The 16,077-nt window shown below is 54.3% G+C and overlaps 1 protein-coding gene across 1 annotated transcript; it reads left to right on the top strand.

Moving 5' to 3' along the window:
* Positions 1-314: 314 nt before the first annotated feature.
* On the top strand, positions 315-15,524 carry LOC119094167 (ribosome-binding protein 1). Its single transcript, XM_037217242.1, has 10 exons — positions 315-459; positions 4,336-4,483; positions 5,294-5,416; positions 5,745-6,149; positions 6,360-6,495; positions 12,729-12,898; positions 13,184-13,481; positions 13,732-14,114; positions 14,536-14,673; positions 15,405-15,524. Exons 2-10 carry the CDS (start codon positions 4,340-4,342, stop codon positions 15,522-15,524), a joined length of 1,917 nt encoding a protein of 638 aa, XP_037073137.1. The 5' UTR covers positions 315-459; positions 4,336-4,339.
* The last annotated feature ends 553 nt before the right edge of the window (positions 15,525-16,077 follow it).

Genomic DNA, 16,077 nt, shown 5'->3' with positions numbered 1-16,077 from the left:
CGATTTAACGTGACGTTGCGGAGAAAGCTCGACATTTCCAGCGCTATGATTCATCCATGATTTGCTCACAACGACCATAGTTCACGATTCATTAATTCAGGTGCCTTGGTGTTAATGATTCGAAACAGCTGGCAGGGAAATGTTTTCTTCAGCTTTGGTATCCGTATTTACATTTGAGTTGCGTCGCTTCAGTCGAAGTTGTATTTTTTGTCGCCAACTGAAGAAGACGTGAGCGATTTTCTTTATCAAATTTGGTAGCTCTGTCTCCGTCATCAATTTGGGAGCTGTACACGTCGGCAATCGGTACGCAACTACCCTGCTGATTGCCACGGGTCCGTACTCCACGGCCCTAGCACCGGCAGCAACCGGCAGGTCTCCGAGCTGGTGGATGTCTGTGAGGGGTAGGGAAAGGCGTTTTCTAGTCGCTACATAGAGCTTTCACAGTATTACAACGTCGGGGTGAGTAGACAGTAGAGTCTTAGTTCCATTCTTTTGCAGTAAACCCTGCCTGAAGTCCATGCAGGAATGAGGGAAATCCCCTCCCCTGAGGTCTCGAGTTCATTTGGCCGATGTTAACTGATGAGGCTTGGAACAAAATGTCCGTTGAACTTGTTGCAAACGTTGAAAATATCACCGATGTAGACAAATGGGGAAGGGGTTGTCTGTTTGGTTTCGTTTAAAGTGGGTTATGTACTACATGTTCTTTCATTTCATTGAGGGATAGTTTGGCTGCAAGTCAGATCACAGTAGGTACCCGTTACACAGAATATGTCTGGCATAACAGCAGCACGGTCAGGGTGTGCTTTGCTGCCTAATGTTAGAAAGAATAATTGTACACCATTTGTCGTGTTTAAGGCAGGACACATCATAAATAATCACAAAACAGGTAGATTCATGCTCTTACCTTCAAATTTTTTATAATTACAATGGCGAGCTCCCGAGCGCCGCACACACACCAGCTGCGACACTGGCGTCATTACTGCGTGTGGTCATGTCAGGACATCGAGAGTCAATGTTTTAGGAATTTGATGATGCAAGTGCAATTTTAGATGAACATGCATACCCTGAAAACATTTTTCAAGCAAACATAGTTTGGAAATCCAGGACAACATGGCCTGGCTCGAGTTTGGTACACACAAGCACAATAGTTGACATACTGATGTATTTAGGTGAGATTTTGATTATCATTGGTAAAGGCTTATGACCTTGATAGAGGCTACCATCCTGTTAGTAGCATTTGTTTTTCTGCCCCATATTATGATGAACTCCATGTCATCCTTCATCCCATAGTTAGGCATTTGTTCATTGCAGTAGCTCAGTTGATGCTTGTCCTTGCCTGGGTAACTATCTTTGGAGCCACTTTCCAGTGACAGAACAGGTGTGATTTACTTTGAGGACTTGCTTTGTTCTCAAACCGGGATACCTGGTGCTGGTGATAGAAGTCTGCAGAGAATCTTGATATCAAGGAGTCAAAGGGCAGGCTGCAACAAGTACTATAGGATGCTTGCAGCATGAATGATGAATTTTGAACAATGAATTTGATGACAAATGAATTCCCACAATGAATTTTTCCATTGATCTGGAATTTGATGATGGAATGGGGGGCAGAGTTTCCACAGTTAGCACTGTCTAGTATATGCTGCTATCCCATAAATTCATAAAATTAATTGATTCAGACAATCTTGGAAGGGAATAATGGGATCCTGGTATTTGCTGGTGGGCCCCATGCCAATCAGTGGCCAGACCACAAAACAATTTGGGTATGTTCTGTGGGAGAGGAAGTATTTGGTAAATACTTATCTCTAATAATCATCCACAGACATCCTCCATTGGTATTTTGCTGGTCCAGGAATTGTCCCTTAGATTTGTCTCCAGTGTGCCACAGACAGCCAGTGGTCATAGCTATGCGTAGTAAAAAAAGATCCTTGGTCTTGGTCATGGCCTGGAAATCTTCTGGGATTCTCCCTTGGTACAGAAAATTATCTGTGGGATAATTTTGGTGTCGGTAGTGCAGTGCATCATTCCAAATTGTTTTCATCACTGCATAGCACCGTCACTATTCTAAAAAAGAAGAAAGGCTTAATCTTGCACTTTGTTAGTTGTTAGTTGTGTTGTATTTAGCACTATCACATTTTAATAAGTTGCTTGCGTGCTTCAGGTATGTATTTGTTACCACCAGTTTTGAATTCTTTTTACACATGGGAGGCACCCGGTATACAACACAAGTTCCGTGCCAGGTGACTTGTGGCATTGGTAGAGGCAAAGTGAGATCATAAATATGTCATGCCTTGTGCAGTTATCTTGATTGTGCAACAATTTGGAGATAATTTGTGGTACCATTGGGTGAGGAGATCATAATGCAGTAGGCTAGGCCTGAGGGAGTTTGAGTTATGGCTTTTGCAAATATGTGAGTTTGGCATTGTTAAGATATGCATATCTTGGTGTATAATTTTTCCGCATGCAGCTCACAATAACTGTTGCTTCACCAGATTTCTGCATCTTGTGCCGCCCACACAACATGATGCACCTGCCTATGCAGCATATTAATCATGATGTCAGCATTAAACCTGCACAGAATTTCCACATTAAAGGGAAAGCTCCATATTTAAAATATTGGAACAAGAGTCAAATCCAATTCATAACTTATGGTATACCTTAAAGTAGAAAAGACTGCTTCAGACAGCTCAATTTCTCTGTGCAGTAAATATGCTCCATAATATGCCATTGTTTGATTGCATTGTTTATATTGCACAACATCAAGAGCTACTTGATTGCCATTATATTGGAAATTGTGCTGATGAGCATGAAATAGGATATGATTGATCACAGCATAGCTAATGGAACAGCAATATTTGAAAGGTGCTATTATGGTGTCATGGATGACTGGGTGGCCTTGAAATGAAAAGACTGTTAGATGTACATGTGTGACATTGTTGTTGAATTTGTAGCAGGCTCAGCAGTTCACTTTTCTGAATCAGGAATGCTATTCACACAAAGTGGGCTAGCTCTGCCTGTAAGTTGTGTCAGTAGCTGGAAATGGGGTGGGATGGACACAGCATCAAATCCTTTACTTGGTAATTGATGGGGCAAGTGTGTCGAACCAAGCTGGATGCATTGCCTGCTGTATGCTATACATGTGTAAGCATTTAGTAAAGATGGGCTGGTCGTGCATCAGTTTACATGGTGGATGTATATATAATTTTGGGGGCAACCAGAACACATTAAGGGATTAATTCGGCAATGTAGCATGCATGAAACTTCATTGAAAATTAGCTGAAGGAGTCCTATTGTTCCACCTGCTGATGGCTGCAGTAACTGGCAGGGATGCATGCATTGTCTTCATTCCTTTCGCCATACACACGTCGCTGTGCCCGAAAACATGACAATGTTCTGCTCCTGTTTGATATCAGGCTGCACTTCAACAAATAGCTGATATTGTAAGGGAGTTTTCATTCGGATTTGGTCGGTAATAGATACGTTGGGATGGTCCAGTATGATTTCTATTGCATTAAGTCGTTCTGGAAATCAATGCTTGTTGGAAAACGGGGAGCAATCAGCGCACCTCCATCAGATACCGGCTGCAGTTATTGCACGGCCTTGCGAAGCAGAGCAGTGGCGAACGACCAGCTCTTGAACGAAAGGTACTGAATGGTAGTCCTACGGCGGAAAGTTTTGGAACGCAAATTGAGCTATGGTACGGGCCGTCTGGGATGGCGGAGGTGGGCCGAGGGAAAACGCCTCGGCGAGAAATGGTGGCCCCCTCGCACTACTGTCGCAGGGCAAAAAAAAAACGTTAACTCAATGAACGGAGCAGACACGATCAAGGTGATGTAGTCTATGATTCGTTTTCAAAGCTAAGGATGCATTTTCACGATGTGGTAGATCGCACGGTGCGCCAGCCCACACAATGGCACTCTTTGTCGTGACCGGCATGGGGCGGTCGCGGAGGTTTGTGTCCGTTCCATGGTGTGCATTTGGCTGTTGACTCTGCGTGGCCTCGTTTGTCTGTTGCTCGCTGGTTGCGTGATTGTGCTCGAGAGAGGCGTGGGCGCGGACGTCCGTTCTGGACGGGGAATGTGTCAGTGCGGACGTCTCTGAGCGGGGTATGTGTGGGCACGGACGTCCTTTCTGGGCGGGGAATGTATCAGTGCGGACGTCTCCTCTGAGCGGGGTATGTGTGGGCACGGACGTCCTTTCTGGGCGGGGAATGTGTCAGTGCGGACGTCTCCTCTGAGCGGGATATGTGTGGGCACGGACGTCCTTTCTGGGCGGGGAATATGCGGGCTGCGGACGCCTGCTCTGAGCGGGATGTGTTTGCCTCTCGCCACGCCGCAGCGCGATGGACGGCCTGACGCTGCTGATCGCCGCCGGGGTGTTCGTCGTGCTGGTGGCGCTGGTCTACCTCATCTCCGTGACCGGTGTCCGCGAGAAGAGCTATGACGAGGCCATGGCCGAGCAGCGGCGCGCCATCCAGGAGTCGAAGGTCAGTGACTTGACGGTGTCAGACAGGCGACCAAGGTCACTGACTGGACGGGCGGGACAGGAGGCTAGCGTCAGTGACGGGAGGGACAACCAATGTTAATAGCGAGGATCCAGATAGAACGCGATCCATGCTAGCGGCTGTGAGTGTTCCAGACGGAAGACCATGGTCACACCTAGGAATGAGTCAGATCAGAGATCGGTGTCATTGATCGGGATCGGGTCAGACATAGGACCACTCTAAAGACGTGGTCACTGTTGAGTGATCTAGGATTTGGGAGGGCATAAGCGCCATATGACCAACGTAGTGGGTGCGCCCCAAAGCCCAAATTACTATCATCATCATCTGGGACTTAAGAGGAGAGTCCGTCAGCTAAGTAGTGTCGGAAGGAACTGAGGTCACTGACCGAACCGGAGTCAGACAGAGGTAAGCGGCCAGATCCGGCTGTGGTTTGTGACCGATTGATGTACACACGCCGGCAGCGCGCCCTCGGATAGTGGCCGGATCCGGCTGTGGTCTGTAGCCGACTGATATACACACGCCGGCAGCACGCCCTCGGATGGCGCGCCGGCCACTATCTGCAGACGCTTCCACCGCTCAGCCCCGGTCTCCGCCCAGCTGGGCCGCCCCAGAATCATTTGTACAATTTTCTTATGGCGGAATAATTTGCATCCGCGTTTTTTTGTGTGTTCGGCGGCGACTTAACACCTCACGGTTGAAAACCAACTGTTGTAACGTAACGAAGCCGGCGTCAATAATCGATCACGTGAAGCAATTTGCCTACGGAATAATAGTACATGCATTTGTTTCCAGGATCGCCAGGCCGCTCTGAAAAAGGAGTCGCGTCCTAAGAAGTACCGGCAGGATCGCCGAAAGAAGGACAAGCAAGCGTCGTCGGGAGACAACAAGAAGAGCAGCGATGACGAAACGGAAAAGGTTTGTGTTTTCTGCTGAGCAATTGCCCACAACTATGTGCACGGCAGCTTGAGATTACGTCCTTGTTTGTGCGTGTGCAGCACAGGCTGCTGAATGTGGGAATCCTTTTTCTTTTATTTCTCTCCATTGTGTAATGGATAACATTCATTCCAAACATGCGGCAGGTGTACGATTCGGCATAGCTGATAACGTGATGACTAGCTAGCCTTAAATTAGCTGAATTGCAATGTCTGTGAGTACTTTGCGAACACCATTGGACCATGCGTGTGGGGTCTGCTCGCAATTTCGCTGTGCAGACGGGGATGGTGATGGCGTCTCCTGCTGTCAGGAGGCCCCCTCCGGAACCCGGCTCCCCATAGAAGAGGTCAACGGACAGCAGGAAGACTCTGACGACCCGTCTCCGGCACCCAGCCCACGGGCTACCCCACCCGCCCCTGCCGCCGCCCCCGCCCCCGCCCCCGCCGCTGCCCCTGCCCCTGCCCCTGCCCCTGCCCCTGCCCCTGCCCCTGCCCCTGCCCCTGCCCCGGGCCCTACTGCCGGTCGCAAGCAGGCTGACAAGAAGAAGCGGATGGCCAAGGCCGAACCCAGGGTTGAGGTGGATGTGAACACTGAACTGGATGCGAAGAAGGCGGCCGAACCAAAGAGGGACGAAAAGGAAGTTGCGAAGAGAGATGTGCAGAAGGAGGCCGTCAAAGAGCAGCAGATGAAGGAGGCTCCGGAAAAGGATGTAGAGGTTCGTATGGCCGGAGCTTGAATCGCACCGTTTTCTTAAACCTATGGGGGGAATGAGGTGTTCTTGTGGCCGCCGAGTTATTGGTGCGCACCTCTATGCACATGTGTCAGGCTCCATTTCCCGGCGTGGGATTGGCTGGTTGCGTCTGCCGAATGCGTGGCGTCCCAGTCCAGCTGCTGTGCGTGCCACTAACGGCTGCGGCGCCGGCAGGATGATGAAGAGCCCGAAGTGGACGAGGAGGTGGTGCCGGCGCCGGCTGACAGACGCTCCGGCTTGGAGGCGGCGCCCACCAAGAAACGGCGTCCGGCCGAACGGCGTCGCAACGCCGCCAGTCTGGCCGGCCCAGGTGGGTCCACTGGACAGGCTGTGGGGCCGCCTGGTGTACTGGATGGGCTGTGGGGCCGCATGATGCACTGGGCAGGCTGTAGGGCCGCGTGGTGTACTGGACGGGCTGTAGAGCCGCCTGGTGTACTGGACAGGCCGTGGGGCCGCGTGGTGTACTGGACAGACTGTTGGGCCGCCTGGTGTACTGGACAGGCTGAAGGGCCGCCTGGTGTACCGAATGGGCCGGGCAGGCTATGGGGCCGCCTGGTGTATTGGACGGCTGTTGGGCCGCCTGGTGTACCGGACAGGCTGTGGGGCCGCCTGGTGTACCGAAGGGGCCGGACGGGCCGTGGGACCGCCTGGTGTACTGGACGGGCTGTGGGACCGCCTGGTGTACTGGACGGGCTGTTGGGCCGCCTAGTGTACTGGACAGGCTGCGGGGCCGCCTGGTGTACTGGACGGGCTGTGGGACCGCCTGGTGTACTGGACGGGCTGTGGGACCGCCTGGTGTACTGGACGGGCTGTTGGGCCGCCTAGTGTACTGGACAGGCTGTGGGGCCGCCTGGTGTACCGAAGGGGCCGGACGGGCTGTGGGACCGCCTGGTGTACTGGACGGGCTGTGGGACCACCTGGTGTACTGGACAGGCTGCGGGGCCGCCTGGTGTACCGAAGGGGCCGGACGGGCTGTGGGACCGCCTGATGTACTGGACGGGCTGTGGGACCGCCTGGTGTACTGGACAGGCTGCGGGGCCGCCTAGTGTACGGAAAGGGCCGGACGGGTTGTGGGTCCGTCTAGTGTTCTGCCGTACTGGTGTCTGGCCATCTGCCCTTTCTGTGTGCGCGTGTCTTGGGTGTGGGCATAGTTGCTAAAACTGAAGTAAATGTCCGGGGTTACCCGTGCCGCCGCGCGCCGTCCAAAAGCACACTGCGTCCAGGAGAAAGATGCATCGCGTATAATCCAGCGGCTTCAGACGCGAGACCCGGGACGCGCGCATTGCTTGTCCTGGCTGGTATCGAAAAGCCAGCTGGCCGTTGGGCAGGATAGGTCGGTTTTGGGCGCGGGACATAATGCTCCACACAAACGCCATCCCTCCGTTGCCCGTTCTGGCTGGTCAGGGCGAGGGCCATCGGTTGGACTTGAACCGTGCCTCTAGAGCGCCATTGTTTCCAGTAACAAACAAAAAACAACAAAAAGCATTTGAATGCCTGTTTCCAAAGCTCTGTCGGCTGTTGGGGCCCGACCGGTGTTGCGTTGGCCGGTGTGGACGTAGTCGAACTGCAGCCTGCCTGCGGTCGGCGCTGCAGCGCGGTATTGTCCGGAGCGGGGCTGCCGATCGGTGTCACCCCGCCGTCGTGGCCTGATCTGCTGCCGCGGCGGTCGGCGCTGCAGCGCGGTATTGTCCGGAGCGGGGCTGCCGATCGGCGTCACCCCGCCGTCGTGGCCTGATCTCCTGCCGCGGTGGTCGGCGCTGCAGCGCGGTATTGTCCGGAGCGGGGCTGCCGATCGGTGTCACCCCGCCGTCGTGGCCTGATCTGCTGCCGCGGCGGTGGCCGGTAGCCGGCGGTCGTGACTGGTCGGCACACAAGTGTTTACCACTGGCAGGCAGTGTTATCAGACCACGGTCCATGGCGGCTGACGGTGGCCGGTCACCGTCCGGCTGGTGGTGACCTCACCGACCGGCCGGCGCGCGGCGCGCCCCACCCCGCCGCAGCGCAGCACATGGGCGGGGCGGGGCGGGGCGGGGCGCGACGGAACGCGGCGTCGGTCGGCCGCGCAGCGGCCGGGCAGCGCACACTGCGTTTGTTTGGGCTTAGAAATGGCCAAAGCCTCTAGTTCAGGCACCAATCAATGTAGAAACATCATTAAGGGCTCGTGAAAGTTAGCAAAGTATTCGCCTGTCATCTGCCAAAGTGTGTGTCTATGTCCGTTTGTCACTTGTCACCAAATAGCACGTTGTGACGGTGGAGTTTATCCCTTCAGATTACAAGTCGCACTGGATCACAGCAGATGTGGTTCTTAACATTTTACCAGAGTAAGGTTATGGGATGGCATAATAAGATCGTAGAAGAGTGTTGTATCTTGGACAATTACGCTTACGTTATGAAACATACGTCTTTTATCTATCCAATGTTCATGTAATGGGCAAAATGACCGATGCGTACGATACACCTGTTAAAAACGATAACTGGCGCCAAAATAAGCGTGAAACGGATTATTCGTGGTGCTTTTGTCACTTTTTGTGACATTGCCACGTGTGCATTTACGTCACGAAAGTCAATGCAGTACAGAAACGAACACCGAACAAGATACGAATTACAGAGGTCGCAGGACTTAAATGAAATCGTACGTCCAGTTGTGTTATACCAGTACCGTAACGTTAATGGCGTCTGACTTACGTGTCATATTTAGCTCATTCCCAAGAGATTGAACGGACAGATGTGTTCAATCTGCGTCCTAATGAGTTCGACTTCAAACATAAAATGTGTGGAAGCAAAACAAAGCAAGCAAATTAAAAGTCGAGTGTGATGATGTCGGTTAGTGGATCGCTGGTCATCAGCAGATAGTGGAAGTGGTCCACTGCCGGTTGTATTGTTTTCGGCCTCCCGTTCTTCCTGGTTATGCATACCACTGGGTGGTGGCAATGACTCGATCACGTTCGCTCCACTATCCAGCATTGTGCACTGGCTGTGGCATATAGTACCATTGACAGAGAGTTACGAACAACTAAGCCGTTTCCGAGACGAATCGTGCGCACTTCTGAAATTGAGGTTGTTAGAAATTATTTCCTATACACTGGCAAGGACTCTGAATGCAGTCAAAAGTGGGACTAACCACTGTTTTAACTGGTCGCCATAACTTTTTGCTTTGTTGTTATTTCAAGTACCATGCGTGCACTTCAATTATGTGTTATGTATCATTTAAAATCATGTGCAATCGGGACTTTAAGACCATTTGGGTCAAATTCAAGGCCAGGAATCGATAAAGCACGCTCTGGTGATCCTTTTCATGTCAATACATGGCTTAATTCATGAATACATCACAAACCTGCTCTTAATATATGACAATAGAGCCAAATGACAAAAAAGTCCCTTCTTTACACGGACGTAAAGCAAACGCCAATAGGCTCAAGTGACTTCTGAAGGTGACTTCACAGGGTCTGATCAATTCGGCGCTGGAAAACAACTCGAGCGAACAGTTTCCGACTGTCGGGAATTGAAGAATTTCGGCCACATTTGTACCAGAATGAGCGCAGCGGCCCGGCCGGACTGCGGCGTCCGGGCGGCTCGGCCGGGTCAGGGGACGGGCCGGACTGCGGCGTCCGGGCGGCTCGGCCGGGTCAGGGGACGGGCCGGACTGCGGCGTCCGGGCGGCTCGGCCGGGTCAGGGGACGGGCCGGACTGCGGCGTCCGGGCGGCTCGGCCGGGTCAGGGGACGGGCCGGACTGCGGCGTCCGGGCGGCTCGGCCGGGGTCAGGGGGTAGTAGGAGGCTCGGAGGCCGTCACTCCGCAGACAGCGGCTTGAACAGTGGACAGCCCCAGCCTAGCCGGCTGGTGTTTAAACAGCCATGGCGCAAGTGACCTCAACTGTCGATGCGACCGTAAACACAAATAAAGTACTGCGTAAACAGCCGGCGGCGTGACACAGTTTGGATGTGAGGATACTGGGGACGGACGTATCCCAGACGTGGTAAGCGGGACATGTTATACATATGCCGGCGACCACCATAGCTATGAAAAAATACAATAAAGTGATCATCCTGGTGATCAAGTGTAAACCTAAGAGAACTGAACCAGACGCCTTTGATTACGAACACAAAATTGCCCTGCCAATCCATTAGAATTTAGAGGTATCATTTAATTTTTAGAAAGAAGTTCACCCAAAGCCATAGAAACAATAGGGTCACCGATGTGGTATTTTCGCACTAGTCTACAAATCATGTGGCCTGACGGTAGTCCGTCTCTGAACTGGGCCATGCCGGTCAGTTTGATTCCATGGGATCCCTAGCCTTTCAGTGATCTATCTGTGCTCACGGTCAGTGTTACCGAAATCAAATAAATAACGGTCATATGTCTAGTGGGTAATGGGTGTCTGCACGCTGGCTTCGTTGCGCTCTTTCTGAAACGCAAACATGCGATTTATCTATGTTTGCAGTTGGATTCACGCCTTTAGGTACACTGAGTGCCAAAAAATGTCATAACACGTGAAAAGCGGTCCAAAATGGCAAGTTTTTTTTTGCTGGCACGTTTGCGCGTGGCACCACGTCATTCTCCGTCCAGTTCTCTATCCAAGCATGCCACTCTCAAGGGGCTCCGCGTCCTGGGTGCAGAGATTTGGCATAAAACGTATAAACCCGTCGAAAATAGCAATCCGCCTTCTCAGATCTTGTCGGCGCAACATGTGGGCCGTGGAACTATGCAAATGACGCCATGTGACCCGCCGTTAAATTCCCTATCGAAGCATGACATTGTCAAGTCGCCTCGTGCCCTTGTGCTGGGATAGGGCGGTAACTGGAAAAGTATCCAAAAAGGCCAAATCGACATTGCTTATTGGTGTCGGCATGGCACATGGTGCGCATGAGCCAGCACTTTACACTACGCAATTACCAGTTCAATTCTCTATCGAATTGTGCCGCTCCAGAGCCACTCTGACCTGTCGTTGTCGTATTGCGTGTTGGGAATGACACGCCGTGTCGGCTGGTCGCACATCGGTCGCGAATTTCCCTCACCCATGTCATGTGTATGGCCGGCGACGTCGACAAAATGCCGACATTCCCTACTTTTCCAATTATTTGCGACTTAACCGTTCGTCGCACAAAGTGGACACTGAAGCGCCGAAGTTGTAGACGGGACATTGGTGGACGCTTTCAAGCTGGATTTACGCCTCTGCCTGCAGAGTGCCGAGATGTACCACGACGCGTGAATAACAGACGGACGCAGCCCAATCGATCTTGCCAACTGGTGGGCGCGTAGCACGTGACACGTGAGGATGGAGACTAGATACCGGGCGAGTCCCTGCACCATTGCCTATCAAAGTGTGCCGCTCTCGAGTCGCTCTGACCCGTGGTTGCCGGGATGCCGGCCCGGAATGGTGAGCAAAGGGGCTGCGTAATATCATTGGTCACCCCACAGAAATTCGCGGTAGCGACAGCCGGGAGATCGAGCAGCACTGCTTTATCGCGGCTTAAAAAAACCGTAATGGAGCCCGGTACCCTAAAGTAATGTGTGGGCGAAATGTCTCGCAAAAAAAGATCGACAACAGGGTGGTAAAGAGAGAGAGGGTTGGAATCGATAACCGCGCTGATGTAATTTTTATGCCCGAAATGTTCTCAGTTTCGACGGTAGCTTCTTGTATTGGGTGGTGTGTTTCCAAATCATAACATTTGCCAATTTTCCGAAATTTGCGGTGCAACCGTGCGTCGTACAAACTCGTGATGCGCATCGAAGTTGCAGCCACACTTGTTCAATGTTTTGAAACTTAATTTACGCCTGTGCCGTCACTGGTTGTTGAGATGTGACCAAAAACGTAAAACATAAAAACGACCAATTTTATCTTTCGAGCTCGTGTGCACGTGAAACCTGCTACGTGACACCGCAAGTGTGCCAACAGTCGAATTCTCATCTGATTCCCTGTCGAAATGTACAAATTTCGTGTCGCTCCGACACGTTGTTGTCGAGGTATGACTCTAGGAATGCATACGAACGGGGCCATCCGCCTTATCGGTGTCAAATTTGCGTCACCCATGTTAAACCTTTGGGGATGTTTGCGGTCTTATTTCGCTCGCCACGCGCTCGCTGTGCGAGAGACGCCACGTGGCGCTGCTAAGCGTCGCAGGCGGACCCGGGTCGTGTGAAAATGGCACGTAAAAGCTCGCCGCCGTTTGTTCTTGCGCAGGACAGAGCAAATGGCGGACACACTCACACACATGGCTTCCTGTAGTAGTATTGGTCACAATGAATTGAACGGCGCGCCTGTGTAGTGTTTATGATCTAGCCCCTCGGTTCAGGTTATGACATGCTATTCTGGATTGACTAAAACAACTGCATGTTAAATGCCGCTTCTGTTGATGTTTTTTGTTGCCCGGAGTTGGGAGGCAGCTCCCCCCCCCCCTCGCTCCGCCTAATCTACCGCCCCTAGCCGAGAACCCTGTCACCGTGCCAGACTTTTTCTGTCGCTTCTCCACCGCAGCAGTGTCTGTGACCCATGTAGACAATCTGGGCAGTCCATGCCTGATGCCATATCTGCCGGGCCGACAGAAGGCCTGAGCCTGAAGCGCGTGCAATCGCTAGTGGAGGCGGCGCCACTCAGCCGGGCAGAAATCCAGACGCTGATCGAGTTACTGCTCAACAAACAGTCCAGCTCCGACTGGATCGCCAAGGGCAGCCGGCCCGACCCCGTCACCCAGCTGCGCAAACAGCTGGAGGAGGTGCGTCACCTTATCTCGCCTCGCCTCGCCTCGCCTCGCCTCGCCGGCTGCAGGCCAGCTAACTCACAGATGATGTACGGGGTCTCGCGGTGCAACCATCGCTTTGTAATAATCGTGAAACTTGCTTACTTTTTTGTTTTTTGTTTTTTGCTATCGTTTGAAATAATCCACCAGCTGACGTCGTTGTCAGACACATCGTTTATGGGCGCCACGCGCTGTGTTACCGGTTGCGGAGCCGAGAGTGGCCCGAGGGCGGCTCTGACGCCCTGTCTGTGGCGTCCGCAGGCGCAGAACCAGCTGAACACTGAGCAGGAGTCGGCGGCCAGCAGCCAGCAGCGGCTGCTGCAGCTGCGCGCCGAGCTCAACCAGGAGCGCGTGCGCACCGGCCAGCAGAAGCGCACGCTGGACGAGCTAGCTGCGCAGCAGGCTGCGGACTCGGCGCGCGCCCAGGCGCAGGAGCAGCGGCTGCGTGCCGAGCTGGCTGCCTTCCAGCAGCAACTGCAACAGCTGCAGGAGAGCAGCCAGCTGCAGCTGCACCAGGCCGTCGCCGCCGAGAGGATGAAGCAGGAGCTCATGCTCAAAAGTGAGGCGCTGGCGGCTCGAAGGGGCGTGTTTGCCGCGCACAGGCACTGGTGGAGAAAGACGTCGACTGTGTGGGGCCGACCTGGGGCTGGCATGTTCCATATTCTCCCTCTGTTTTTATTGTCGTGTGTTGTTGCTCGAAAGTGGGAATGTTACGATGCATACTCTGGTGCATTATGAATGTGCGTGGTGTGTCGCACACTGTCGTGCATCAGGTCACTACCGCTGACCGGCGCCACGCCACCCGGCAGACGACTTTGAGCAACAGCGCCGCGAGCTGGAGGCCCTGCGTTCCGAGCACGAGGCGTACGTGCGCGCCGCTCAGCAGCGACTGGAGGAGCGCGACCGCCAGGTGGCGCAGCTGCAGCAACTGCAGTCGATCCACGGCGCGCTGGAGCGCGAGAACAACACGCTGAAGCAGCAGATGACCGAGTTGCAGAACGCGGCCGACGGCGCGGCGCGCACGCAGAGCCGGCTGGACGGCACCGAGCGTCAGCTGACGGCCGCCCGGCAGGCGCACGAGGAGCTGCGCGCGCGCGCCGAGGCCGAGCTGGCCGAGGCGAGCGGCCGCCTGGGCCAGGCGCAGGCCGAGGCCGCTCGCCTCATGAACGAGCTCCAAGAGGCCAGGGTCGAGGTAAGCTCCGGCTGGGGCTGATGAATGCCAACCGGGAAAGCTCTGAAGGAAGTGGGCTTGCGTCAGCTGTAGTGGTTATTAGCGCCCAGGGGAGTTCGATGGCCGCATGTTGTGTTTGGACGCCGCTGATGACACGGAAGCCACAGTAATCCCTGAGCGAGTGTCCGCACATTTTGTATGATTTTTTATTTCGTATATCCGCACACTGTGTCAGTTTCATCGGCCGTCAGCCACGCACATCGGGTATGATTCACATCGTGTGACCCGAGGCGGCTCTGGCGCGCGGGACACTAGGCTCGCTTCTGTCGTGGCCGACGGCTGCGCTCCGTGCGGCCGCTGATCGGCCGGCGGGGAGTCGGGGAGCCCGCGTCAGGCGACAGAGCCGAGCTGGCGTCGTGACGGTACTTGGCCTCTGCCGCAGCTGGAGGCGGCGCGTGAGGAGTCGTCCCACCAGAAACAGAACGGTGAAGCGCGCCAGCACGACGAGCAGCTGCAGCTGCTGACCAGCCAGCTGGCGCAGCAGAAAAGCGAGCTTGAGGCACGCCGCCGCGAGCACCAGGTCAGCTGATGGGTGGGCCGCGAGCCACGCCGGCGCCCCACTCTCCGCGCTCCAGCTCTCTCTCCCTGCTGCTCCACTCGCTCTGTCTTGTCTGGGTCCGTGATCTCGTCACATTTGCTGATTGAAAGTGCTTTGTAAGCTTTGTTTCCTTTTTTCTCTCCAGCAAGTGGTCTGTTTTGTCCAATCTTAATATTTGCAATGGCTCTGCCCTCGTTCTCTCCCCGTGCTTGACTCTCACCCCTACATTAACCTTATATCACGGATACCTCAGTTGAAAGCGAGGTTTATGCAGACCTACCACGGCCGTCTTGCTGTTATCCGCCGTTTCGGCTGCGCTCCTGACCTGGCCCTGCCCGTGTGACGACCGCGGTGGCGGCCCGTCCGTAATCTTCCCCTGTCCGTGTGAGGACCGCGGTGGCGGCCCGTCCACGATCTTCCCCTGTCCGTGTGAGGACCGCGGTGGCGGCCCGTCCGTGATCTTCCCCTGTCCGTGTGAGGACCGCGGTGGCGGCCCGTCCACGATCTTCCCCTGTCCGTGTGAGGACCGCGGTGGCGGCCCGTCCACGATCTTCCCCTGTCCGTGTGAGGACCGCGGTGGCGGCCCGTCCGTGATCTTCCCCTGTCCGTGTGAAGACCGCGGTGGCGGCCCGTCCACGATCTCCCCCCGTCCGTGTGAGGACCGTGGCGGCGGCCCGCCCCTGCCCGTGTGACGGCTGCGGCGTGGCCGGCAGGCGGCGGAGGCGGCCTCACGCCGAGATGAGCGGCTCCTGGTCCGGCGGCTGCTGGTCGACCTCTTCCCCACGGTCAACGCCGACCAGCTGGACGTGGTACGTGCGCTGCTGGTGGACTGAGCTAGTCGTGCTGATGCGCCGCTCGTCCACTCGACCGGCGTTTTCCGCTGATGAGGCGGCCGTCGTGCTGATGTTTCGCGCAGGACCGTTGACCATCACGTCAACTGAGCGCTGATGGCCGGATGTCCAGGGGCGGAGAACAGTCACTGCGTACCGGACAGACGGTGCTGGTTACGGCGGCCTGTCGGTCATTACCTCCCACTATCGCGGAGAGCAACATTCGATACCGACGTACGGCGTGATGTGCGGTCGTCGGAGGCGGCGTGCTGTGGACCTTCAGCCATTAGCAGTCACTGATCAGAAGGTTCAATCTGCGTACATTCCTCAATAATAGTTTTTGTGGCGCCGGTTTGCCGGACAGTGCTGTTTCTGTCCAGCTGTAACTTAGACTTGTCACTTCTTACGGCTGGAAGAAGTTACAAGTCTAAGTTAAGTCGTGGCTCAGTCGCCATGACTGTGTATCGACCTCGAAATTAAAGAAAGCCCAGGTTGATTGAGTTTTAGTGAGATTCGAGCTACGCACATTACTGACGCGACCAATGAGTGGGCTTGA

Source organism: Pollicipes pollicipes, unplaced genomic scaffold (genome assembly GCF_011947565.3).
Source record: "Pollicipes pollicipes isolate AB1234 unplaced genomic scaffold, Ppol_2.1 Scaffold_4002;HRSCAF=4701_pilon_pilon_pilon, whole genome shotgun sequence".
Taxonomy (NCBI): Eukaryota; Metazoa; Arthropoda; class Thecostraca; order Pollicipedomorpha; family Pollicipedidae; genus Pollicipes; species Pollicipes pollicipes.
The sequence above is the reverse complement of the archived record's forward strand: the minus strand, read 5'-3'. Positions and strand labels throughout refer to the sequence as shown.